The sequence below is a fragment of the Sciurus carolinensis genome, chromosome 2 (assembly GCF_902686445.1).
Source record: "Sciurus carolinensis chromosome 2, mSciCar1.2, whole genome shotgun sequence".
Taxonomy (NCBI): domain Eukaryota; kingdom Metazoa; phylum Chordata; class Mammalia; order Rodentia; family Sciuridae; genus Sciurus; species Sciurus carolinensis.
The window spans coordinates 115,240,679-115,268,223 of NC_062214.1; the positions used below are offsets into that span (position 1 = coordinate 115,240,679).

At 37.5% G+C, this 27,545-nt stretch overlaps 1 protein-coding gene and 1 pseudogene across 6 annotated transcripts in view; one reads left to right on the forward strand and one right to left on the reverse strand.

Annotated features, from left to right (window-relative positions):
- Positions 1–364: 364 nt before the first annotated feature.
- Positions 365–944, forward strand: LOC124978011 (AP-3 complex subunit sigma-1-like; annotated as a pseudogene).
- A 13,189-nt stretch (positions 945–14,133) lies between these two features.
- Positions 14,134–27,545, reverse strand: part of Cdin1 (CDAN1 interacting nuclease 1) — a 220,018-nt gene continuing 206,606 nt past the window's right edge. For all 6 annotated transcript variants that reach the window (XM_047541266.1, XM_047541265.1, XM_047541263.1 and 3 more), the window contains one exon: positions 14,134–15,988. In XM_047541266.1, the coding sequence (XP_047397222.1) occupies positions 15,859–15,988 (130 nt within the window). In that variant the 3' untranslated portion in view covers positions 14,134–15,858. The remainder of the gene's footprint in view (positions 15,989–27,545) is intronic.

Below are 27,545 nucleotides of genomic sequence, written 5' to 3' on the forward strand. Positions count from 1 at the left end.
TATTTAGAGGATCCAAAAATTTCCACAAGAAAACTTCTAGAACTAATAAATGAATTCAGTAAAGTAGCAGGATAAAAAAATCAACACTCATAAATCTAATGCATTTCTATTCATAAGTGATGAATTCTCTGAAAGAGATATTAGGAAAACTACCCCATTCATAATAGCCTCAAAAATATAAAATAAAATACTTGGGAATCAATTTAACAAGAGGTGAAAGACCTTTACAATGAAAAATATAGAATACTAAAGAAAGAAATTGGGGGGCAGGTGGGGAACGATTGCTGTCAAGGTCCTGAGGCCAGCTTTGTGTGCCCACCTCCACCCTGGCCCCCAGTGCCCACCCTGTTGGCCCGGCCCAGCCATGATCAAGGTGATCCTCATCTTGAACAACCACAGGAAGCCATGGCTCTCCGAGTTCTACCTGTCCTAGGGAAGATACCCAACAGCAAATATTAGAAAGACTTTCCATTTGGTATCTAAGAGAGATGAAAATGTTTGTAATTTCTTAGAAAGAAGGATTATTAATTGGAGGATCTCACAACAAATTGATTTATAGACATTATGCAACCCTATATTTTGTCTTCTGTGTGGATTCTTCAAAAAGTGAACTTGGCATTTTAGATCTAATTCAAGTATTCATGGAAACCTTAGACAAATATTTCGAAAATGTCTGTGAACTGGATTTAATTTTCCATGTAGACAAGGTTCACAACGTTCTTGCAGAAGTGGTGATGTGGGGAATGGTATTGGAGACCAACATGAATGAGATTATTACACAAATCAATGCACAAAATAAACTGGAGAAATCTGAGGCTGGCTTAGCAGGAGCTCCAGCCCATGCTGGATCAGCTATAAAGAATACAAATCTTCCTGAGATCCCAAGAAATATTAACATTGGTGACATCAGTATAAAAGTGTCAAACCTGCCCTCTTTTAAATAAAAATATTAAAAAGGCCGCTCCCAGGTAAAATCCAGGGGGAAAAGTCATCTAAGTTTACCATGCAGTTGTTTATCAAAAATAGAGGAGAAGAGTCTTAACTTTTGCACTTGGATTTAAGTCAAGATACTGTATAGCAATTGTGTAAAATCAGTATGGATGTTCAATGTTGCTTTTCTTGCTCAGTGGTTTTAATGAAATTAAGTAGTTCCAGTGTGACTTTTTTTTTTTTTTTTCCTTTTTTAAACTGCATTTCTGTGCCCACCTATGGCATGCCTCTGTGTATTGGCTATTACAGTATTTTGAAAAGTAAGATATTTCTTTGATTATGTATAACCATAAATGTTGGTGTTTTGTATGGATCATCAGTGCAGCATTCCTTAATTCTTTCTGCTATTTGTCACAATTGAAATTTAAAGAACTAAGTGTGTATTTCATGAAAACATTATAATCTTTTTCTCTCACTTTAAATAAATTCCAAAGTAACTGGACTTCTAAAGCACCTGTTTGCCTGATACCTACTTTAGCAACAATTTTTTTATGACCCTCTGACTCAACAAAGTAAATAAAAGTATATTTTATCACTGTTTAAAAAGGAAATAAATTAAAGAAAACCTTAGAAGATGGAAAGATCTCCCATGTTCTTGGATAGGCAGAATTAATATTGTCAAAATGGCCATACTACCAAAAATGCTATACAGATTCAATGCAATTCCAAATTAAAATCCCAATGTCTTTCCTCATATAAACAGAGAAAGCAAACATGAAGTTCATTTGGAAGACTAAGAGACCAAGAATAGTCAAAGCAATCTGTAGCAGGAAGAGTGAAGCAGGAGGTATCACATTACCAGAGCTTCAAGTATACTACAGAGCAATAGTAACAAAAACAGCATGGTATGGGCACCAAAATATACAGGCAGACCAATGGTAAGAAGTCCATTTTCTTTGTTCTATCTTCTGTTATTTTTTATCCCTATTTTAAAATAAACTTTTGATTTTATAATGGTTTAAGGTTTAGAGAACTGTTGTGACAGTACCACAGGAAGTTCCCATATACTTCACATCCAGTTTCTCCTTTAATGAACATTTTTAGATTAGTATTTTATCCTCACTTTTCATCACCAAAATAGTTTTAGTCTATGTGTTCAGGGACAAAAAAAAAAAAAAAAATGAATGTGGATGTTCTGCGTCCTCTTCTTTGATTTCAGTTCCCCTTTGCCAACCCATGAAAAGCAGTTTATTTACTGTAAATAGATGTATCAGTTATGACGTTTTTGACTCTGAATAATAGAAAGTCCTCACTTGGCTGGTTTAAAGAGTGAAGACAATATGTTATCTTAGACTGTGGGAGCTGTGGAAGCAAGGCCGTTCCGGATTGATTCAGGGACTCAGCGACATCATCAGAGCTCAAGGCTTTTCCGTTTTTCTGCCTGTCACTCTCTGAGTGTTAGCTTGTCTGCGGTCTAGATGCTCCTGGTTGCCAGATGTTGCAGCAGATCAGGCGTCTCATCCGGACGCAACTGCAACCAGGAGAAAAGAGAAGCTTTCTTCCTTTGTGATTCTTGATCAGCAAGAAAAACATTTTTCCAGAAGCCCTTAAGCAGACTCTCTCTCAATTTCATTTGGTGTAAATTACATTATTTTGCCATGCCACACCAATCATGTGTAAGCAAGTGGGAGCACTGTGATTGGGTTAGAGTAACAAAATGCCAGGGAAGAAAGGGAGTTTGGGGTGGTGGATGACTGTTGGGTAAGTAACACAGGCAATGGCAACATGTTGAACTTTCATGATAATGGGAGGGGGAGACATTTAAATAATAAAATAACACTATTTGCTTATTAAACATCAGCTATTATTTTAGAAAGTGGATTCTTCAATGCATCATAGTGTCTTCTAGATACACTTAGAAGTAATCTAGATTTGGAGGTCTAGTATGGTTATTTGGCATCTTTAAAATATGCAAAGCCGCCAATTTTTTGCAGATTAGTGTGGAAGCAGGGCAGTTCCAGGATTGATTCAGGGACTCTGTGACATCGTCGGAGTCCAAACAACTATTTGTTGAGTTGTGTTGAATGAATATTTTATCCAAAGATATGAAGCAAAGTTATACATTTTATTTTGACTTGAATGCAATTTACTCTTCTAAATTTTGGCTCTTAGACTTTTTTGCCTATAAATCTTACATACTTATTTTGAGCAGAATTAGTTAATATAGCTAATATTTTATAGGTAATTTGAACCAGAAAAAAGTTTAAGTTATAAACTTTCAGAATATTTCTGAAGTTTAAAGAACTTAATTTGAAAATGTTAATATATTTTAAAAATCTTACATGAACTTGCTTTTTTTTAATTGAGGTATAATTTACAAATAGTACATCTTATTCTTGTGTGCAGTTTTGTGAATTTTGACAAATTTATACAGTGTGTAACTGCCACCAGAATTAAGATACAGAAAATTCCCAACATCCTAAAAGTTTCTCTGGCAACCATTGCTTTGATTTCTGTCCCTATAGTTATGCCTTTTCTAGAATCTTATGTATGTAGAGTCATACAATATATAGCTTTGAATCTGGCTTCTTTCACTTAACATAATTCTGTTGAGATTTGCCCATGTTGTGTTATGTGTTGATAGTCAATTATTGCTAATTATTATTAATTATTGTTGTGGTATGTGTTGATAGTCAATATTGTATGTGTTGATAGTCACTATTATCAAATAGTGTCCCCTTGTATGGAGGTGTCATAGTTTGTCCATTCAGAAACTAATGGACTTTTGCTTATAAATTTTGACATTCATGAATAACATAATTATAAATATTTGTGGAGAAATTTTTGTGAGAACTTTTGTCTTTATTTCTCTTGGAAAGATATCAAAGAATAGAAGTGCTATGATGTAAGGTAAATGTGTATTTAATTTTGTAAGAAACTGCCCAATTGTTTAGCCAAGTAACTCCAGCATTTTCCATTCCCATCAGTTATGTATAAGAGTTCCAGTTGCTCTATATCTTCCCTCGACATTTGATAATGTTGATTTTTATACAAGATATTCTAAGAGGTGTATAGTGGTATTGCTCTGATTTTCATGGCTAATGAGTAATGATGCTGAGCATCTTTTCATTTGATTATATGGTATATCTCTTCACTGAAGCAACTGTTCAAATCTTTTACTGGCTGAAAAAACTTGGAGAAGTTCCTTAACCTCTGTGAGCTTCAATTACTCTATCTGGAAAAAGGCAATAACAATAGCTAACATTTATTAAGAATTTAGGTCCTATTTCTCATACTCTGCATATACGAAGTGCTTTAGTGTTTACAACTCATATGCAGGAGGAACTTAGTATCTTTTCATTGTTAGAGATGAGACAATCAGGGCATGAGGAGGCTAAGTGACTTGCTAAACTCGGAAAGTTTTTGAGTGTTGGATTTCTGATAGGAACCCAGATCTATGCTGCTGATGTTCTTGGGCTTCATTTCAGGCCTCTATCTCCTCTTTCCTAGGTAACCATACCTGTTTGAATTAGATGCATATTAAGTGCCTCAGTACAGTAGGCACATTCTTTGTCATTGTAATACTTAAAATGAATAAAAGGAAAAAGAAATGGAACACATATTCAATTAAGTAATTCAGTAAAAATAGTGTTCTTTTATAGGTGCAGGGAAGAAGGAGGAGAAAAATGACTGTATATGTCATTAGGGTTTGTTTCCACAGTTCTCTAATGGGACCCCTTTATTCTCTATAACTCATTTTTAAATTCTGATATCAATTTAATAATGATGTTCCTGGAGTTTTCTGTTCTGGTATAGACACTTGACAGATCTTCAAAGAATCTTACTATATAATGCATTTGACTGGGATTTGTTCACTCTCTAAGAGGAAGTACCTTTCATGGTAGCTCTCTTAGAATTTAGATTGCTGAGGGATCAGTGTTCTTGGATGTGTCTTAAACAATCAATAACTTTGTTAGGCTTTTCAACCATATCTTTTCCACAGAGCAGGATAAAATATTACTAAGGGCTCTATTCTAGTAACTTAAAGGTTTCCTTGTCAGTTTAGAAATGCTTTTGAGTACAAGTAACAGAACACCTAATGAATAATAGTTGAAACAGGATGAGTTTATTTTTTCTCACAACAAGCGTTGGAGATACTAACATGGGCTCAGTGCCTCTGGTAGTCTCTGGTGACTTCTCGGCCTTTCTATATGGTCAAAGATGGCTACTGGAGCTCTAACTATCCCATCCTAACATCAAAAGGAGGAAGATGACAGAAAAGGGGCTTCCTTTTATCAGGGAAGAAAACTTTCTCTGAGATCTCCCAATAGGGGTTCTCTTGCCTCTCACCACCTGTGATGATACTGTGTGCTCATTACTGGAGCAGTCCACATGGGCTGTGATGAAGTATTTTCTTCCAGTTCCTGATTACAATGGCATTTTGTTAGAAAGGATGAAGGCGTGCATGTATGGTGGGGGAGAGGGGGCGAGAAGTATTATGTAGACAATGAATTATATTGGCCACATATCCTTTTTCTCTTCTCTAGGCACTCAGAAAAAAAAATCTCCCTCTCTGTATTTTCATTTTGAGGTCCTATTAGCTGCTCTGGAACTGACCCAAGTTCTTCTGGGGTAATAAAATTGACTCCCACCCTTGATGGGTATGTTTCTGGTAAGGCTCCAGTTCTAGCCTTTGAGGAGTTACGGTTCCCAGAGCAGCTAAGCTTTTCCTCATCACATCTCCACTGTCTCACCAAACACTTATGAGCTAGAAGAACAAAGGACAAATATTTTGGTGACTGTGTAATTTGATTGCACTGTGCTGTGAACTGAAATAGGTTTAGGTAATAATCCAATCAAACCATTTCGGGACAGTTTGTGTCAGGTCTTGTGTTTTCAACAAGATCTAATGCCAGGTTGAGTATAATGCAAATTAATTTGAATTTTTCAAATGTGGCAACTGAATCTGAATTAACTTTATGTCATAGACTAGCAGGCAAAATGGTCCCATTGCAAAGTAATTGTCAAGGACTATTTAGTTTTGCTAAACTTTTGCTCTGTGTAAGTAAAAACGAGATTTTTTTCTCTTTAATTTTTTCTTTTGTAAATTATGCGAAATATCTGCAAGAGAATGGGCCACTAGGGGTACCTTGAAACTTTGGCAGTGCACACTCTCACTTCGACTTGAGTTGTTCTTACCCCACAGTTGAAGTTGGAGGAGTGGATGAAGGCTTCCAGGAGCGTACTGATAGACCAATTTGGTATTTTTGTCTTCCAGTGTTCCATTTAAGACTACTAACAAACTATGGAAAGGCATAGTCTGCCTGTTGACTGTAGGTCAGTCGGGCAATTTATGACTCAACTTAGTTTTCATGATTGGGTGGATACATATTCTAGTATTTTTGTTTTCAGATAGCATCTTTATGGAGAGCAAGAAGTGAGACTCTTTAGAATAAGTGTTTTTTCAAGTTTCCTGTATTTTGAAAAAAAAAAAAAGTTTCCTGTATTTTGTAAAGTAATTAAATAAGCAACTTCTATAAGAAGCAAAGCTAAATTTGCTAAGGGCTCTGTAAAGGACATCAGAGCACTCATTTACCTGGAAGGGTCATTTCACAGCTTAGTGAGTTGTTTGCAATGTACTCTGAGCCCCAGATGAAAGGAGCCACTTTCCCACCCAGCATTATTGCCAGTGTGTCTTCAGCTGCCAAGGAGAAGCTGATTCAGAATCTGCCTCCAACATCCAAGACCCGCCTGTGCTCTGTAAATGGAGCATCAGTGCTTGTTCAATTGTTTGGATATTGTTCAGCTTGCCTGTGATCTAATGAGGTTTATGTTTAAGAGTGGTGCATTGGCGAAAGTCGTCTTTTAAAAAGCACCCCAAATAGTGTCACAATCGTCAATCAGAGGAAGAATCCGGGGACAAACTAGTGATTTCCCCCATTTCCTTTCGCTTTTGCTTTTTTGTTTTCTGGAAGATCAAATTCAAATAGCATTTATGCTTTCTTTCACTGAATTAACAATGGCCGGGAGAAGGTATTTCAATCCCCTTAAAGGAAGCTTTTCTATGATGACAAACCCGTGCACGTTTAGGGGCTCATCTTGTGCTTGGCGGATTTGGGCCGTCAATCAGATGTGTAAGTACTGGCTGGTTCCTGTGCTGTGCTGCCGCTGGAGTTGTATTTATGGCAAAGGCTAAGGTCACTATCAAAAGAAACACGGGCTCGCTGTCTCTGAGCTCCTCCTCCAAGCAGAGGAATGTTAAACTAGACATCTGTCTGCGAAAACAATCAACTCAACATGTGCACACTCTCAAAGGAGGATCTTGTCCTGCCTGTCTCTCAACTTTTGGAAAATGCTTTTTCCTCAATGAGCTTTAGAAATGCAATAACAAGCCAAACTCTTCACCTTTTAGTGATTTTTCATATTCACGTAGAAAATACACTTTTAAAATGCCACATAGTTTATTAAAAGGATCCTTCCATGGTAGCAGTAATTTGTTAATCATTACATAATGTAATATGACTATATGATGATACTAGTTTTATTAGAGCTATGATTTATGATGTTTTAAGCACTAACCTTATTTAATTCTCGTAACAGTTCTGGGTGATTGGTATTATTTCAATTTTACAAATGAAGAAACTGAAACCTTCAGAGAGTCTGGTTATGCACAAGTGGGGAATCAGGGATCAGCCTATAGTCAAAGTCAGTGTTTTAGCCACTGGATTCTCCAGTTGTGGTTCTAGAACATGATATCCTCCTCATTCCTGGGGATGATCTATTGGTTTACCTATTATTCTTACAGGAAGAGAAGATGGTAAATATAACATCTGTGGAGATTTTTTTTCCAGTGGAAGGAAAAATAAAATTAATATGTCGATTGGCCAGAGGGAAAAAAACCATCTTCTTCCGTGTTCCCAAAGTCATTCTTAGTGGCACAGCTTATATGGCATTGTACAAAACAAAACAAAACAAAAAAGAAACCAATTGTCACCAAATGTTAGGGGATTAGGATACTAAAGTACAAATAAAATGAGAACTATTCCTGCCAAAGAACCAGGTGATTACTACTATAGAGATTAGGGTATCAGAGGCAGGGCCAAAACAGGAAGGTTCAAGAAAGTTTATTAAAAATATACTTTGTAAACTATAAACATACTGAAGTTTTGGAAAAATTCCTCGGGGGGAAAAATGTTAACCCTCTGGTAGAAAGAAGAGAATGGGGTCAGGAGGTAGAGATTCTGGTCTGTTCTCTCATTGGAGAGTTGGGTCACCTTGGAGAAGACCCCGCCAGACCTCAATTTTCTCATCGATAAAATGAGGCCTCTGGTGCCTTCCAATTCTAAAATTTTGAATTTGTAACTCAAACCTGTCTTATTTTTGCTAATGGCTCAATTTTCCTTTCTGCACACCTGTAAGGGAATTGTCAAGGAACCGACTGGAAATGTGATTTAATTCTTTCCTCACTTACGTCCTCCTCCTCCTGTCATTTGTAAGTCCTTTGTAAGGATAGTGGGGAAACAAGTAAAATGAATGTAATTTACCAAAAGCCTGGATTTTCCATTAATATACAATGTACTTATGTATGCTTAGTCATCTCTTTCACTGTTCTATTTTATTTTACCCTCTGTTATATTGAATTGCTGTTTTCATTTATCACAAAACTGTTTTTTTGAAAAAATTGTAACTGAAAACCAACATGGATTCTTCTATTCAAATTAGCACAGCATACACTTTTAGATTTCTTTATCTACTAACTGTCCACATACAATGACTGTCATTATTTTAGTTGCCAGAATTAATGAACTGATACAGTTGGAAGGTTTTAGGAAAATTATTTATGGCTTAACAGTAAGCATATTAATAAAACTGCATTACCATACAAAGCACACCAATCATCTTCATCTTTGAAATATTTTAACACTTCTTTATGGGAACATAGTTTAAAACCAATATTATAAACATCTAATTAATACCTTATAAAAATGCACCATATAAAGTAGAAAATTGAGAGATGATACAGAAGGTCAAGAAATAGAAAAAAGGCAGGATCTGCTGCTGACCTTGAATTCTTAGTCCAGTTTGGTAGGGAAAAACAAAAACAAACAAAACAGAAACAAAGCCCACAAACTAAGGAGTCTATAGGACAATGCAATGTAAAATAAGATAACCCTCAAAACTCAGACTCTTTATGCAGAGATTCAATGTTTTCCATTAATGACATCATTGAACTTTGTAGGCATTTATTTTTCTGAGAGTAATAATTTTCTGGGCCTCTCTACTGTATACCTTGTTTTAAAATCATATTCCTTTTTATCACTTGGTTTATCTGAATTTCTAGATGGACGTTAGCCATGGACAGACACTTCACTAGACATCCCAGAACCATGGAAAATGTTACTGCTTGTTTTATTCCTCAGGCCAAACAACAGGTATGAATTCTGTCCCAAGGGCTTAGAATTTATTTATATTTACATGGAACATGAATGGTACAGGCAAGAATGGAAAGTATGCAGCATGCATGTGATCACTACCCATTCCAAAGTCCAGTGTCTGTAACTGGTCATGACCTTATTTCCTGCTGAGCTGAAACTTGGCCTCAAAATCCTTCTCAAGAGCAGTGGATGCCGTTCCCATAAGCAAATAAAAACCAACTTGCTGAGCATAGTCTACAGTTAAAATATCTTCCTAGAAGCATCATAGGTGTCCTTCTTTCCTTATTGATTACAATGTGATTATCTTTCCTGAAATTCTCTAATCTTTTGTGTGTTTTCATTTTAACAAGTCAAAACAATTGTTTTAAAGAAAATGACTTTTTATTGATTTAAAAAAATATCCCATAAGAACTTTAACTGCATATTAGGGACTTGAAAAATATTTGTGTCTTAAGTAGACTTAATGCTAGAAATAGAAGACAAAAATATCAAATGGAGCCAAAGAACCCTCTCTGATTCCTGCGTTGGGGGGCAGGTCCCTCCAGATATTCATGGAGGAAATCACACACCAAAGGGCCCCAACAGATTAAGCCCTGGGAAGCTGGCAGAGCAAAGAAGAAATGTGGAAGTTCCAGTTTCTTTTGTGTTACAAGTTTCCAAAATATGAGGAAATATGCCAAATGCCTTTGGCTTTCAAACGATAATATAGTCTGAATTAATGACTAATGAGGAAACGCCCACTGAGAGTTCATGGACAGTATCTCTCTAAAGGTCAGATCCTGTTGGCAAATGACCAAAGAACCCTTCTTTCTTAAGCCAGCCAACAACTTCTATGGCCAGGAAGCACTCTGCCATCAACTTAGCGTTATAAAAGTGAGCAATTAAAAGCATTACTTGAAATTTTAATCTAATAACTCCACTGAATATACCAAAACTTGTGCCCGAAACACATTCAATTTGGGTCCCTGACAGGATTTTAAGGGAAATGTAAGCAAACCATTTTTAAAGAAAGATATTACCAATTTAATGGATAAACAATAATGCTCTGAGGCTAATTTAAGGCAAATGCAATAAAATGACATGAATTTCTTCAAACTAAGTGTACATCGTAAAATACTCTAAAACGTGTTTTATTTCAGATTTTGAGGGTTCCTAAAGTAATTAATTCTTTAATTAACATCACCATATATGATGATTTTCTCTGATTCCAGTAAATACACCCATTTTTCAGCAGAAGAAAATGAGAAACAACTAATAGGTCCTGATTATTTAATGCAAGTTGAGTGAGAACACATTTACATAAATTTAATATTCAGTAATGTGTTCACTCACCATTTATTGAACACCTACGCAGCACTGGGAACTCTGTTAGGTGCTGGGAGATAGAGATGTGAACAAAATATACACGGTTTCTACTCTTATGGAGTTTTTAGTCTAGTCAGAAATCTTACATTAAATAAGTAGAGAAACAGTTCAACAATTAAGATAATACTAAGTGATCAAGCAAAGAGTATACATCTTTCAGTTTACTTTAAAACTATGGCTTCCTACAGAGAAGAGGTGACTTTAACTAAATTTGATTTGTCCTACAAAATAGCTTCAATTTCAATTTTAAACATACAGAAACTCTCCTATAGACACATGAGATGATTTCTGACAGTAAAAATGACAGAAGGCATTCTCTTCAGGGAAAAAAAGTATGAGTTTTTTTTAGAAATACCTTTAACCAAGGCAGTTTTCAGGGGAATTAATGACTTTTTTAAGGTTAATGGTCATTGGCTTCATGTTTGGCCCTCAATTAAACTCTGAACTTCAATTGTTAAGACTTAATTGACTTGGTTATATTTCATGTTAGCATTTCAAAATGACCTTCCTTTTAAAAAATAAAAGTTACCCTGACATAGTACCATGGGGTCTTTTGTGGAGCTCAGCGACATATTCACTATAGCCCACACTGACTTTACATGTGGTTGAGCCTAGAAATTGCTTACTTTGCAAGTTCTCACTGGGGTCCTCCCTATCATTCTTGCCTCTGTCGAGACAGCTCAGGATAAATCCAAGTGAGGGAAAAGGAATGAAAATGAAAAATATTTGATGCCCATGATTATGATTAAAATGCCAACGAAATCCACTGAGATCCATTTTATTCTAAGAGCAGGGGTTAGACAGTCTTAACAAAAGCTTTGAGTAACACAATTAAATACTGTCAAGTTAAGCCCATTAAAAAACGTTACTATATTTATCTTTTCCTTACATTACAAATGACTCCAAATGTTTAGTTGTTCTAGTTAACTAGATGAAAACTTAAATCTCTTAACACAGGGAGCAATGAGAACACGCTGGATTTACTTAATCAATGAGCTGGATTTTATATACAGTAGGTATGCCACCAAGTTTCAAGAGTGCTCTACTGACTGGAACAAATTGAGGCATCAAATGAGCACGTCCCCTCCCCCTGTATTGTGGAAAAGTTTAAAAAGTCTTTTTTTTTTTTTTTTTTTTTTTTTTGGAAGTACTTTGATCGAGCTTTGAAATCATTTTAGTGGATTCCTATTGTATGAAAACTGTAATTTATAGTGCTTGACCTAAGCAGCTCTTTTGTCTCACAGCCATATTCAAAACAATAGCAGGAAAGTAAAAAACACAAGGGGAACTCAAGCTGTTCTGGTTATTATTTAATTCATAATTCCATCTTCCTTATTTAACCTTTGGCATCCAGGCACATTCTCTAATACTGGGTTCAGAACGTGTTTACTACGTATAGGAAGGTAAAGTTTGGAGTAATAGGAGCAGATGATCCAAACTTGTTCTCAGGCGATCCTTCCTTAACAGAAGCGACTTTACAACAGGCTCAGACAGGCGCTTCTCTGTAGAGGGTGACACTGCAGGCACACTCCGTTGTTTGCCTTTTCGTTTCCTCTCTAGTTAAGCTTGTTTGTTCCTTAACCCTGATCAAGAATGTGCCGGCCAGGAGATTTTCTCCTCCCGTTTTTGTCATAAAATTGTAATACTTTGAGGCAATCAGCTCCCATCAGATCACATGGACAATGGCAAGCTGACCCTATGATCAAAGAGCTGAGTAATTCACTAACTAAATCACAGAGTCATTTTTCTATTTTAATTCACAATTTTAGTCAGATGAACAACACTCAGGCTGAAAGGAGCTATAAAACTCTATTTTTTTTTTTTTTTTTGGCTTCTTTTGTCAAAATACTCGAAGGCATAAATCTCATTCTACATTTAACCCTGTAAAATCTGATTATCTTAGTTAAAAGTTTTTATGATCCTTCAGGTGCCACAGAGGAATATTTTGACATGTGATAGATGCTCCTTGAATTTTGCTTTTCCCTGAAGAGATTAGGCCAGTTGCTCTACCCACCCTCGACAGATGCATTAGGGCTTAGATGAGATGTATTTTGATCCTGGGATCTTTTTCTAGAAAGAAAAAGAGCCAAAAAGTAGAGCGATATGCAGAGTACAAACCATGTGGAAGGAAACTGGCAAAGGCCAGTGAAGGGAAGGCAATTGGGAAGATATGAGAAGCAAAGAAAAGGAACTGAAGGCCCTGAAGATTTAATTCAATTGAAACACAAGGTCTGTCCATGGGCACAGGTTAAAAAGAGCAAACCTCTAAAGTATCTTGGCTCTGAAGAGGAAAGCAAATAATGGGTGTAGCTCCCCAGTGAGAGGCAAGTGAATTAACTGTTCACTTGGCACTGTGCATTAATTAGTGTGGCCCGCCAGGGACCATTTAGTAGATTACCTCATCAGGGCTCTAAGCAATCCTCTGGTGGCTTGCATGAGTTAATGCACCCCCCAAAGACCAATAATTTATCATCTTTTCCAGGGGGTGGAATTGTGTCTTGAAGATAATGAGCAGGTACACACACCTATGGTTAAAATAAAATTATTTCCCCTGGAGGTCTAGCTTTCTATTTTAGAAGCCTGAACCTTCCTTTTTATGTGTGATTTTAGGAGCATTTTTGAAGAGTTACCTTAATAGAAGGCAAAAGAGAAAAGATTCTCAATCGTTTGTGTTTTTTTGTTGTTGCTATTTTGCCAGGTTGCGGGGAAGAGGAAAGGGTGGTGAGAGTTCATGAAGTCACCCTAAGCCTCAGTAGTGGATCAGCTTTGGTCTGCACCCTTTCCTCTCCATACTTCAAACGGGTCTCTTGTGTGTTTGTAGGAGCAGATGCGTGGCAAGTCCCTGTATGCCAGAGAGGACATCAGTTAGTGTTATGTTTTACACACACTCCTCCTTCCTGGTGTGGCATAATTCATTAGCAAGTGTGCAGGATGTGCCATAAAACAAGATTTTGCTTTAACGTTAATGTCCTAATGACGACAGCAATAAAAATAAGTTGTCATCCCACATGCACTATCCAGGGCTGATGTTTATATTGTCTAAATTAAAAAAAAAATAACACATAGAGATGAAACACTGATAAGTGTTTTAACATAAAAGAAAAAGACAAGAAGGCTTTAAGCTTCCGATTTGGGAACTTACTCCCTTCCTTCCCACACCCCTCCGATTCACATGTAGTAGATACAATCAGATTAGTTCTTGTGTAGGGAAAAAGCTTCCTTTTGAGTAACTCGTAGCCTTATTGCAGCATGCAGTTAGCTGCTGGTTTCTTGTTTTTAAGGTCCAATTGTAAAGCCTTATTCATGGAGAGGAGGGGGTGTCTTTGGGGAACACCAATACCTTCCCACAACACATTATGTCAGGGTGCCAGGTAGAAGAATACACACAAAATGCAAGTACTTTTTTTATTTTTTAATTTATTTGGGCACACTCATCATAAATATGTTTAATGTAAAACAAACAAATCCTTGACAAGGGTTTAACAGGATTTTCAACATCTGTGCAGATAAATTTAATTTATTCCTCAAGTAAAAAAACAGTTTAGAGCATGCCATGAAGCCTGTTTTTAACAGGTTTGAATATTTTTGTTTAAAATGTGTGTGTACATGTGTGTGCAAGTGTGCATATCAAGGCAGTATGGTAGTGTTCTCAAATCATCTATTTACTCGCAAAGCTTGCATGATAGATTTTACACTGAAATACAAGTTTGCTTGATGCCTCTTTATCATTGTCTTCTTCCTCTCTTGAGGGTTCATGTAGAAGCCTCACTATAAACTCCAGGTGTTTGTATACTTTGAAAGGAAAAGTCATAAGCAGAGTTTTGCAAACCTTCTTAGGTACAGAATCAACTAAGTAGTAGTGCCAAATTTAGTCTTTTGAAGAACAAAGTAATGTGTATAGCATAAAGGTGTTTGCAAAATTTATATTTTTATTAGTATTTCCAAAATCACCTATTTGACATTATAAAAGCTATGTTTTATAAGCATGGGGGCAAATATTTTACTAAATACATTTTTTTGATAGATTTTTAATTTCCCAAAAGATAGGTGATATTTTGTTTTTAGAGTCCAGTCTGGTTTGCAGTATATAAAGGTGAACAAATTTAAGTGAGCAAATACAAAACATTCTTTATTGTGCTAATTTAAAAACTGTTCCAGGTTTATTTCTGGTATACTTCTTTCATTCAAAGATGAACACTTCTGATGTCTAAATTATTTGTTACAAAATTATGTAGTATATAATGCAGACGCAAAGCCGTGTAAAGAATGTGCTTTAAAATTTTTTTACTCATAAAATTCTGGCTAACTTAGCACTGACGAGTAGCCATGATTAAAAATAAACTCTGGACAATGCTGGCCCTGAGTTTCATTCCTCTCCCCTCAGCTTCTACACCAAAGGAGTGTGGCTCCCAGACACAATGTAACCAATGCTTTTAAATGAGATAAATGTAAAATGTTTGGAGTTCAAATAAGCATTATCAAAAGAGGAAATTCTCATCAAGTGTATTTTTGCAGCTTGGCTTAAATCCACAGAAGCCAGGAAATTGTAAAGACTGAGCAGAATATGCATGTGGCACAGGCTCCCATCTAGGTCTGCTGCGGCTCTGCAGGTGAGAGCCAAACTTGAATTCAGACTTCTTGTCTTCAGCTTTTGTAGGTTTGGCTAGGTTATTCCAGGACAGTAAGGCAAGGATGGGTAACTGTGAGTGGATGAATGGAAGCTTAGGGGAGAGAAAAAAAAAAAAAAAAGGAGGTGATTTGGTAACTGGGAGGAGAATTGAAAAATCACACCTTTCAGTCTCCACATTCTTTCTTTTGTTCAGTACACAAGGAGAAACCATCCGGAAGGAAGAAAGATTATGACTATCTATAAACTAACTGTTTGACAGAGACAGAAATGCTGATAATGAGTGGGTTGTGTCTGTAGTTCTTGGCTGTTCACATCAGCAAGAGATGAAGGAAAACAGAAACTCCTGATATGTTTGTCTAGAGAGGTAGTGGTGAGACCACGGCGGCAAGAGTTCAGCTGAAGTTCAGGGCAGATGTTGCCAGGAGTTTACGCTGCAGGAAAGTAAAATTGCTTCCGGATTCACTCTTCCTCCCAGCTTCTCTTCCAGGATCTTCAGGGTCAAGCTGTGCTATGGCATAAGGTGACAATGTCTGTGGGGAAACAGGCTTTGAGCAGGATGCCCCTCTCCCGGTTGCAGTCCAACTCCTGGATAAATCCATACCAATAGATCACCAAGCCCGGGCCAAATCTGCAAGAAACACCAGAAAATAACATGCACACATAGTATCAAAACAGTTAGCTCCAGAAAAGGGTCACTTTGGAGGCACAGATGATTAAATGACTGGATTGCACAATGTTGTTTTGCATGCCATCATTATGAATGAAAGTAGCTGAATATATACCAAAAAGCTCATTGTATACAGAAACCTTTCTTTTCCAGGAACCTGAAGAACTTCAGATATAGGAACCAACCATAACACCTTTCACTAAGGTGTTATGAGCTTGGGCTAATGTGGATACTTGGCTGACAAGGAAAAAACCAAAGTAAGGACAGTGATAAGCTGAGGAATACCTAGTTTGGAATTTTAGTCTAATATTTAGTGATACTATTTTAAAAATTCAACTTGTTCATATATTTTTTTTTTTTTGGTACCAGAGATTGAACCCAGGTGTGCTTAACCACTGAACCACATCCCCAGCCCTTTCTATTTTTTTTATTTTTTTAGACAGGATCTCGCTAAATTGTTGAGGGTACCCTTGAATTTGTGATCTTCCTGCCTCAACCTCCTGAGCTGCTGGGATTACAGGTGTGTGTTACCAGGTCCTGCTAAACTTGCTCATTTTCAATTACAAAAAGGAAAGAGTGTTTTAATAAAAAATTAAAAAATGGAACAGCTTTATGTCCTCTCGGGCTATAACATTGTATTCATACACCAATAGGCCAGAAGCATCTCCTGTCAGCCACTCTTTCTAAGTCGTAAAAAGAAAAGGAAAGGAAACCACGCCTGTAATCCCAATGATGCAGGAGGCTGAGGCAGAAGGATCAAAAGATCCAGGCTAGCCTGGGCATCTTAGCAAGACTCTATATCAAAATAGGATTAAAAGTGCTGGGGACGTAGCTCAGTGGTAGAGCACCTCTGGGTTCAAATCCTAGTACCTGCTCCCTGTCTTCCACAACCCACATGACAAACTGGAATTCTTTAAAGATACCTTCATTCTAACACTTCACTCTGGGCATTAAAACCTAACAGCAGATTCAGTATGGAATTAATCATGGGTTCTCATGGCAAGAAGTAATAAAGTCATATAGACTTGTGACAAAATATAGACAGATAGATGCAGGCTTAAAACCTCAATGTTTCTAAGTTGTGCCTCCAAATTATCTCCAATTTTGTTAGCAGTGACTGATTCCCGCCAGGCAGACTCAGGAAGTGGCCCTGTAGACGACTTCACCCATCAGGAAGTTGAGACCTTTAGGCTGGGTTCATAAAGATGTAATCACTATCAATCACTGTGCACAGAGAGATGTTTTGCACATCAGTTTCACGTTTTTCCTACCGAGAGCACTTAATTAAAGGGCAGCACTACTTTTGGTGTACTGTTGCAGGAATTTTACAGTGAAATCATAAATTATGAATGTTGGGTTAGTAAAAGGATGTCTAAAAACAGAACTGCTTTCTGTATTCTAACATTACAGCAGGCTGAGCCATGCTAGGCCAAAAGCTTTTTCCTTGTATGATTTATTATATGCTGTGGTGTACTTGCCAAAACTAACAGTACAGGATGGGCTGTGAGATACTGTATGCACAGGAACAAGTTCAGTTGGATGTCATAGACTGGTTTATTTGGGGATTCACATCAGTAGGGTAGGCAAGTCATATTCAAGATGTGTTCCAGGGGTTTAGAAACTGGGTTGGATGAGAAGTCTAGGAGCATTAGACCCAGTGAGATTTACCCAAATTCTGGGCTGGCGGCAGATGCTCTCTTCTTCCTTAGCATCTCCAACGAAGGGGTTCTTTTGAATCAAAAGAATTAGGCTCTCTGTGCATGGGGTGTGACCCAGTGCTAGAAAGCACACACACTCCCCCTGGATTCGTACTTGCTTCCACTCAACAGAGGGTGTCTCAATAACTTAATTATAAACAATGTCTCAAACTCCAACACATACTATTTGGTACCTTTATTTTGTAAATAGTTCTGTGATTAAAACCACATGATTTTCAGAGTTGTCAAAACAAGCCTGGCAGGAGCCATGAGATCTGTGAATCTGTGGACCATGTCTATGAGGCCTCCAACCACCAGTGATGTACCCAGGCACAGACTCCACAGATCTCGCAGGGAGCGCAACGAACGTGCTCCTCCATTTTATTATAAGGCCATTCTAGAGACCACAATGTTCTTAGAAAGGCACTAACGTTTTTACAAAGGGAGAAAAAAATGTGATCTAAAGAGTCATGGGGAAGAACAAAAGAATGTATGGGGGTCATAAAAAACAAGCCCACTGTTTTAAAGATTTAGTAAAACAAAAACACATATCACCAGCACTGAGCAAGCGAGAACAGCTTGTACTTTCCCTGAACAGCTAAATCATAAGCCAAAGGACTCGAAGCACGACAGCTCTTTACAAAAATGGCATTTCCTAGGTAGAGAAGCCAAGCTGGGGAATACCTCACTCAATGCCCTAGAAAAAGGACTTGTTTCATTTGTGAGGCAACAGATGAAACCTGACAACCCAAAAAGGTCTGGAAGATTGAACCTGTACATTTCACATGGTGGATCACAACCAGGATTCCCTTGAGGTAGTAACACCATCTACAAACATTTTCAGCAGGACTCACAAGAAGTCTCCGCCAGCCATCCACATCTTCGTTTCTTATGAAAGAAAGTTAACTTTAGCTCTGTCACATAGCTCAAAACCTCTCCTTGACAGTGTGTGTCTAATTCAAAATGAAGAAACACAACTTCCTTTTGTAAGTAGAGAAGGGTAGAGAGGCTTTCAAATTATATGGTCTCAAGGGGATAAAAATAATAGAGATTTTAAAGGGTGACAAGTTTGGAAATTTAATGGCAGAACAGAAACTGGCCTTGTTCCCAGCATCACCTCAGCATATCTCTGCGCTTTCTCCAAGAGTTCAGGATCAAGAGATGATCAGATGCTGCTAAGATAACCTTTCAGCAACTTATCTGTTTATCAAGAGGCTGACCACATCAAGGAAATTTTATAGTCACTTCCTAGGTTGTCTGAAGTAAGGGAGAGGAATTTTTGGTTGATAACTTGAAAGACCAAGCAATCCAAAACCATTCATTCTGAAAAGGTGTAAGGCAGGGAGAACACAGGACCCCACAAAATTTTTATGTAGGAGTGAAGTGTGGAGGCGCATGACTATGATCTTAGTGGCTCAGGAGGCTGAGGCAGGAGGATTGCAGGTTCAAAGTCAGCCTCAGCAACTTGGTGAGGCTGTAAGCAACTTAGTGAGATCCTATCTCAAAATTAAAAAGTGCTGGGGATGTGGCTCAGTGGTTAAGTGCCCCTGGGTTTAATGCCTGGTACACACACACACACAAAATTAAATGTAGGTCAAGTTCCGTTTGTAGGTTGAGCATTTTCACCATGTTGATGCCTATTCTTTTTTAAGGTGGCACCACTGGACAAGAATGAGATCACTGGGAAGGATATGTAATCTTCATGACCAATTAGAATTCAAAGAGACTCTGGTAATGGCATTTAAAAGAGAACAGAATCTGTGGGACTGAAAGAATGTACAAAGCAGACAGTTAGTTGCTCTGCTACTGGGATCACAGCTCTACTGACCAGCCCAGAGACATTCAGTAACTGGAAGTAAAAGAACATGGATTGATTCTGTGAACACCTTTCAAGGTTGACTATCATTTTAGAGTTGTTACACTCATGGTCAAGTAGTAAGATCTCAGAGTTCCTAACACATTTAAAATCTCTTGGGGGGTAGAGATTAGAATGTGAGTGACTTTTAAACAAGTAATTTTGCTTAGAAATAGAACATCATAAAATCAGAAAAATAACAAATACCTCTTGAAATAATGGGAGATGGAAGCCAAGAGTCATGAAAGACCTTGAAGACATGAAAGATGAAGTTCATCATAAATCATGACAACCTCATAAATGTATTCAAATATGTTTCTATGATTTCCTTCCCTTTTAGGATATTTAGATAAATTAAACTGGAGACTGGGGCATTAAAGCTGGGTACCTTTTGTGTTTTAGTGCATATTTGTCTCCTAGGGATTATCCCTCTGTTTCAGCATTTGTCTCTTTTTTTTATTCTGAGGTTGTGGTGAGGACAGAGGCCATGTTTTATTTATATTCCTGAACTTTATGCCTAGCATGATAGTGCCTAGTATGTGGCAGATACCCTTGTGGATGAGATGAGAAGACGGTGTTAGTAATAGCAATCAGGTTTGTTGGTTATTGAATTTGGTGGCGGCCTACTTTAGAAGTTCTGGTGGCAGGACTCAGTTATTGCCATACACAGCATTTTCACTATGGCAAGGATGATGGTAATTATAGTTATAAAAATGTTCTTACAGGTTGAAAATCTGAAATACTCCAAAATATGATTTTTTGGAGCGCTAACGAGATGCCACAGTGGAAAATTCCATACCTGACCTCATATGATGGGTGGTAGTCCACATACAGGTAACATTGTAAAGAGGTAAACACAGGCACTAAAAATATGCCATAAAATTACCTTCAAGCTATGTGTATAAGGTACAAATGAAACATAAAATTAATTTTGTGTCTATATCTGAGTGTTACTCTGAAGATCTTAATATACATTGTAAGTATTCAAATTCCTACAAAATCCCAAATCTGAAACACTTCTGGCCTAATGCATTTTGGATAAGGGATACTCAACATGTGTTGATATCTTCATAGCATTTATTGTGTGCCAGACACATTTCTAGGCACTTACTCTACATCAGCTCTTTTTATTTTTTTCTTAGACCCAGTCTTGCTAAGTTGTTGAGGCTGATCTGGAACTTGGGATCCTCCTGTCTCAGGCTCCTGAGTTGCTGAGATTACAGGCATGTGCCAACATTACTGGCTCAACACACTTAATTTTTATGCCAACCTCATGAAGTAGGTTCAATTACTGTCCTAGTTCTACAAATGAAGAAACTGAGGCACAAAGAAACTTAGCAGGTTTCATAAAGTCTCACAGCTGAAATGTAGAAAAAGCTGTCTTGGGAACCAGGCAGTCTGTGATTGTATTAATGATGTAGTGATCAGTTTACTAAACTGGTGAAAGAGTATCAAATTTTAACCAGAAAAAGAAGAAAAGGCCTTTGTATTAGGTACAGTGTTCTGAGAATGTTTTAGAGGATTCTGACACCATATCTCCAGTCTAGAATTGACCCAGAAGAGAAATGCAGGATATCTGAGGAGCAGTACAGTGGAATATGTCTGAACTAGAAATGAACCCTCAGGTAGTAACTTGTCCACCATCCCCTGATTGTGAGAAGGCTCTTGGGGAGGAGAGAGGTGATTCATGCTCTGTCTCTTAAGTGCAGAATTAGGGTTATGTTTTAAAGGAGCTAAGAATTGAATTTTGATTCAACACAAATTTTTTTCTATAACTGAAATTTTGAAAACAGGGAGTGCTCTGCCTTGCAAAACAAAGACATTTCTGTGATGTGTTCTATTAAACCAAGAATGGACTTTCATTAATCTAAAAAAAAAAAAGAAAAAAAAGCTGGGTGCAGTGGGACACCCCTGCAATCCCAGCAACTCAGGAGGCTGAGGCAGTCTGAGTTTTGGAAGTTTGAGGCCAGTTTGGGCAACTGAGTGAGATCCTGCCTTAAAAAAAAGAAAAAAGAAAAAAAGGCTGGGGTGTGTGGGGTGTGGCTCAGTGGTAGAAGCCTCTGGGTTCAATCCCCAGTATCAAAAAAAAAAATTTTTTTTTTGGTCGACACATAAAAATTAGAACTTTTTACAAAGAACCCTTCATATTCTGCTTCTTTTGAAAAACTGATCTGCTACAAGTGGCTGGAGCAAAGTAAGAGCTGACAGCTGCCTCCTCCAGACATGGCATGCATTCCCAGGTTTGTGGCAGTCTCAGCCATTCTCTGCCACTCCCTGATGCTGGGTCCCTGTGCCAGGTACCCTTTATCTCCATGTCTGTGCTGTGGACTTCTTCAGGGTAAAGACCCATTTTTCCATGCTCACATCTCTTCAAATGTGGGAAAGCATCAGAGAGTCTCAGAGGGTTTCATATTTCAAGAGAAAAAACAAGAGGGCATTTTTCTTATGTTCTTTCTACTTTGCTCATTTATGTCTACCTGGTCCCTGGGGCCATTTGAGTTCTTGACCTCTGTCCTGAGATCTAACTTAGGTTCTCAATCTTGGGTCAGATAATTGAGGGGTTGGAAAGAAACTGCAAGAGACTGTTATACATGCCAAGCTCTATTCTCAAGAGTGGGGGAAATATATGTGTGTGTATGTGTATGCATATATATAATAATGAAATATATTATACATGTTTATCTTATTTCTAAAATGATGATAAAATAGGATTCACAATAGCTTTCAGTCATCATGTATTTTCTAAGTAGATGGGATCTAAAAGCACAGCTGTTATCATATGGGAGTAGCAAAAATTGTTTTTGTTTGTTTTGAGGAAAATCTTTGAATCTAGCAGGGTTGTGGATGTCCCTCTAATTGGTTCCACTTCTTTCTATAGATGGATGTGTTATGTACAGGTGAAGGGCATACACAAAGGAGGTTCTCTGATATGCGTAACACTAAGACATATTGAAGATGTGTGAAAATACTTGGCAAAGTTGTAGCTAACCTGTCCCTGCACATATGGTTCATCTTCACAGTAAAAAATGAGCTGGTAGGAAAGACATTTAGCAACTGCACCAGGTCCCATTAAGAACTCACTCTACTGAGAGCAGTCTTGCCACTGTTACCTATAAGAAGAAAGGTACAGAAAAGTGTCAAACTAAATTGGGCAGCAGCAGTAATGAAAGAAGACCCCAGTGATGGTGCTGGTGCTTCTGAATTGCAACTAAGAGATGCGGACAGATATTGTGGCAGGCAGACTATTAAGATGGCCTTAATGATACCCACCTGTTATTTCAGGCTCTTTGTAATCGTTTGTCTGTGAATGTGGGCTGGACCTAGTGACTTGCTTGTAACTAAAAGAATACAGCAGGAATGATAAGATTATCACTGTGATTAGGTTAGAAAAGCTGTGACTTTTGTCTTGCTATTAAACTCTTGCCTTCTCTGCTTGCACTCTGTGATGAAGCAAACTGTCATGTGGGAGAAGCCTGTGTGACAAGGAACTGAAGGTGGTCTGTGGTCAACAGCCACTGTGGACCTGCAGTCCAACAATCCATGAGGAAATAAATCTTGACAACAACATGAGTGAGCATGAAAGTGGACCTTTCCTTAGTCAAAACTGCTGATGAGACTGGGTCAGGACAGCCTGGAAGAGACTGTGAAGCGGAGGACCCAGCTAAGCTGCGCTTGCACTCCCAAGCCACAGAAGTTGTGAGAAAAATGTGTGCTATTTCAAGTCACTGGTTTGGAGTCATTTGTTATACAGCATTAGATAACTAATACAAATATGCACTACAAACTTGAGTTTAAGTATAAATCAAATACCATTCTTCCACATATGCAGTATGAAGAATCTGTTGGGTACAGACTCTTTTTCAGTTATAGCTGAACCTAGAATTTAGAGCAGAAAGGACGACTGAAGGTGATCATCTACAAACAGCAACTCTTAAAGGCAAACTGCAAGTTACTGAGCAACCATGTACTTTTGTACTAACTGCTTCCTGGCTCCTCACTTAAGACTATACATCAATACTTGTCCTTGCTGCATAGCTAGGATACTGGGGTTACATGAAATGAAGCAGGCAGCATGTTTTCTCCTATCTGTGGTTTGGGTGTTAAACGTGGTTTCTGGGTTTCTAAAGCTGCACATTTGAAGAGGTGCACAGGGGAGGGCCATTACAGGCAGAACATGTTGCTAGCGCAAGTGAATGACTACTGACAACTAGGGAAGAGATATTAAAAATGCCAACTGTGATATCCCATGGCTGTTTGGTGTTGGGGCAAACAGACTTTGTCTATCTCAACAGATGCTGAGGACAGTCTAGGAAAAACAGATGCTGGTTACATTTTGTTCAGTTTAAAAAAGGCAGAGAAAGCTGTAATGTATTTTTAAAGACTGTCACCAAGAACATTTTAAAAATGGTACTTCAGTGAGTAAATTCTTAGTTTTCCAGAAAAATCTAGCTATCCTCAGATAATCCCTGAGGATTCCAGATTGCAAATGTTTGAGAGAATATGGTATGAGTTATAAATTGTGTCTTTCAGTTCAAGGTTTTCTATAACTCTCTGAGAAACTCCAAGTCACAGCCAGGAAATTTGGGCCCCCAAATTCTGGAAAAGCTTACTTACTTTTTAAAATGTAAAATAAAACAATCCCTTTCTTTGCTATGGCTCTACACTATCCTATTCTGCAGGAATTGCTTGGACAGTATTTTCACCTATGGAGAAAGAAGAGAACTACTAACTTCCTATAGTTATACTTTCCTTTGAGGCATCTTCTTCAGAGAGTATTGGAAAGAAAGGTAGACACAGGAACTTAAGGACTTCTCACCATAATATTAGATAACACTTTGCTAAATTAGCCCAAGCAAACAATTCTCTGGTTGGTTTTTGGAAGCCTGTTTAGCTCCTAGATTCCCACAGATTTCAGGGGGCCACTGGTCAATTCTTACATCTATAACGATGTTGTCTAAAAATATACAAAATCATGACTACAACAACCAGCAACAAAGAGGTAATTAATATTTACTGAATACTCATTATGTGACAGGCAGGGTTTCAAGCACTTCTACATGTGCAGACTAATTTAATACTCACTGCCATTTGACAAAGGGTCAGTATGATTACCTTCACTTTACGGAAGATACCAGGGCACCAAAAATGGCCAGGCTTTGAACTCAAGCAGCCTGGCTCTGTAGCTTGCACTTGTGACTTCTATACTATACTATCTCTAATTAAACCTCGTGTTTACACAGAAACTTATAATGGTCATTCACCTTCAAAAAATGTTTATAACACTTGGAAAAGATAAAAAGGTAGGGGCCAGGAGCCAGGCAGGTAGAGTCCCGTATGAGTCTGGATACAGTTGTCCATTGGGAGTCATTCTTCTAGTAGGAGGTCAATAGTTTCACACTGTGAGTTTATCTAGCTACCCATTTCTACTCAAGTGTCACTGCATCTAGGAAGTATATGGAAAACCAACCTATAATTCAGCAAAAGAAATTAAGACAATTCCATTTGAGGGAGCAAATTTAAAGCCTTTGACAATCAGGAGGGAGTAAGCTATGGAGTGAGAATTACAGAATCATGGCATAAAGTTCAGAGAAATGTTTCATGCTGTGGAGGGACTCAGAAGTTATGGGGCAGAATCTAAACATGAGGGAAGAGGAGTAAATTCAGAACACTGCCACAGCCTGTTCATATAAATGGAAATAAACAGCTGGAGTAAGTTATGAGGAAAACTGAGGGAAGCAGTGGGCCCAAGTGAGCATGTGAGGTGGAGACTCTTTTCCTAGAGAAGAGGGTTCAGATTTGTTATACAGGGTGAATGCTGTGAACCCCAAAGACCCATTTTTTTTTGCTCCTAAAATACCTCTAATATAGAGATGTATCTTAAATTTGTGCCATAAACTTGGAGTATTCATGTTTTCAGCTCTGTAAAAAACGTATATTTTTAAAAACTAGTGTGCTTTTTACATCTCTTTCTAGCAACATAATAAGATGGTTAAAGGGTGGCAGGACTCATATACTATTACATAATTTGCTTCTCTACATAGAATAAGAGAAACTCAAGAGATCCATCTAATACTTCTCTTCCTAATAGCTGAATGACTATGATTACATAAAAAAGAATTCTCAGCACACTAAGTCCTAATATATAAATCCGGATCAAGTCCATAAAACAAACAATTTTCAGCTGAAGGGTGGCAAGTAGGTTATGAAATGATTGGATGATTTTAGTCAAGTTTCTTGTTCATGAGGGTCTTTATCAAACAATAAAAACAAACCTAGTTGTATTGATTAGAATCTTTGTTCCCAGCCCAAATCTTTGATTTCAATTCTTAAGCAAATAAAAAACTCCTCCTCTAAAAAAGGGACAAAAATAAATAAAAATAAGAGAACAGGGAGACTCTCTCTCTCTTCTTTGTCTCTCTCTTTCACACACACACATACCCACACATTTTTTTCTTTCCCCCTCCTTGGGGTGGCTGTGTGGGGTCTGTGCTATCTTCTGAGGATGTGTGCAGACATGTGGCTGTTCGAAGTCGACTGTTTCACCATCAAAAAGACTTGCATGTGGTTTTTATGAAGAGTGCATTTTCAAACACATAGTTCAGGATGAAGGAGAAATATAAAACATCTTGTAATTGTTTTAAAATAAACTCTTACACTGTTTATTTAGTTTTAATCTGCATGCTGTAGATTGGTTGTGCACTTGTTAATCACTGTTGTATGTATCTCTAGACGAAGCTGTAAATAACTTTTCAGTCCAAGTGAAATATACTTGCACATGTTTATATGCACACTATATGTATATTTATGTCTGTGCATAAATATGTGTACAGTAATAATAGATTAGTTATCATATAATATAACATCATAAGGTTCTGGCACTACGGTCAATTTAATACAAGATGCAAATATTCTTTTTTTTTGGTAGTATCTAGAAATGAAATAAAAATATGATAACTTGGTTCATTTCCTTTTTTTTTGCTTGGCAGGTTTGTGTTTACAAATTGAAATGGCTAAAGGAAAGAAAACTCTAGTTATGAGTTTTCTCACTCAATTCATAGATCTGGATTATAAAAAAATGCAAGTTTATCTCTTTAAAACAACTTACTTTCTATAATTTTGAAAATGAAAAGGTAAAAATATAAATACTGATTTACTTCAGTCTTTTATGTCACACAGAAAATAAACAGAAAATACATTACTTTGAGGAAATTTTAAAATGTATGTAAGTACACAATCACAATGACCTGAAATTCTCCTTGCTGTGTACATAACTGGACATTTTCTGGTCTACATAAAATTACCTGGCATAGTGCTTAATTTCTACTTCATGTTGGGCCATGTTGGATGTGCTTAGATGCTATGCTTACATTATTTCTAACTTATTGGAAATCTTTCCTTAGGATAGAAAGAAGGTAGAAAGCAAAACCAGAAGTTATTTTGTCTTTATTGTCTCTAGTCTCTGTTTTCCTGGAGAAATGTTTACCTCTGGCATGGGTGAGCTACCTATTAACAGCCTATAGGCTTGCAGATTCATCTTGTGTGGAGCACAAGTCCCAAAAGAAAGGTTCTTCTCCATAAATTGCATATAACTTAAATTTTAATAACGTATGAAAAATCTACCTATGTTTTAAGTGGACATATAGTTTACTGAGTTAAAAAATGCCACAAGGTTTGCAGTAAAGGAAAAATTATGGTATTGACATGGTATTCTATAAGTCTTCCTTGAAAAGGTGAGTTTTCAACTGTGTTGTATTTATTCATATGCTGGCCCTTTTAATTTTCTCTATGTTATGTCCACTATAGGTGCAGAGAGCAAGAGAGGGGTAGGGGCCCCAAAAGATATGGAGGGATGGAGAGACCAGAATCACACTGACATGATCTAGTTATGAAAATGGAGGATGAGCTTAACCACCATAGTCCTGGCTTTGGCTTCAAACTAGGATGCAGGGGGCAGGCAATATACATC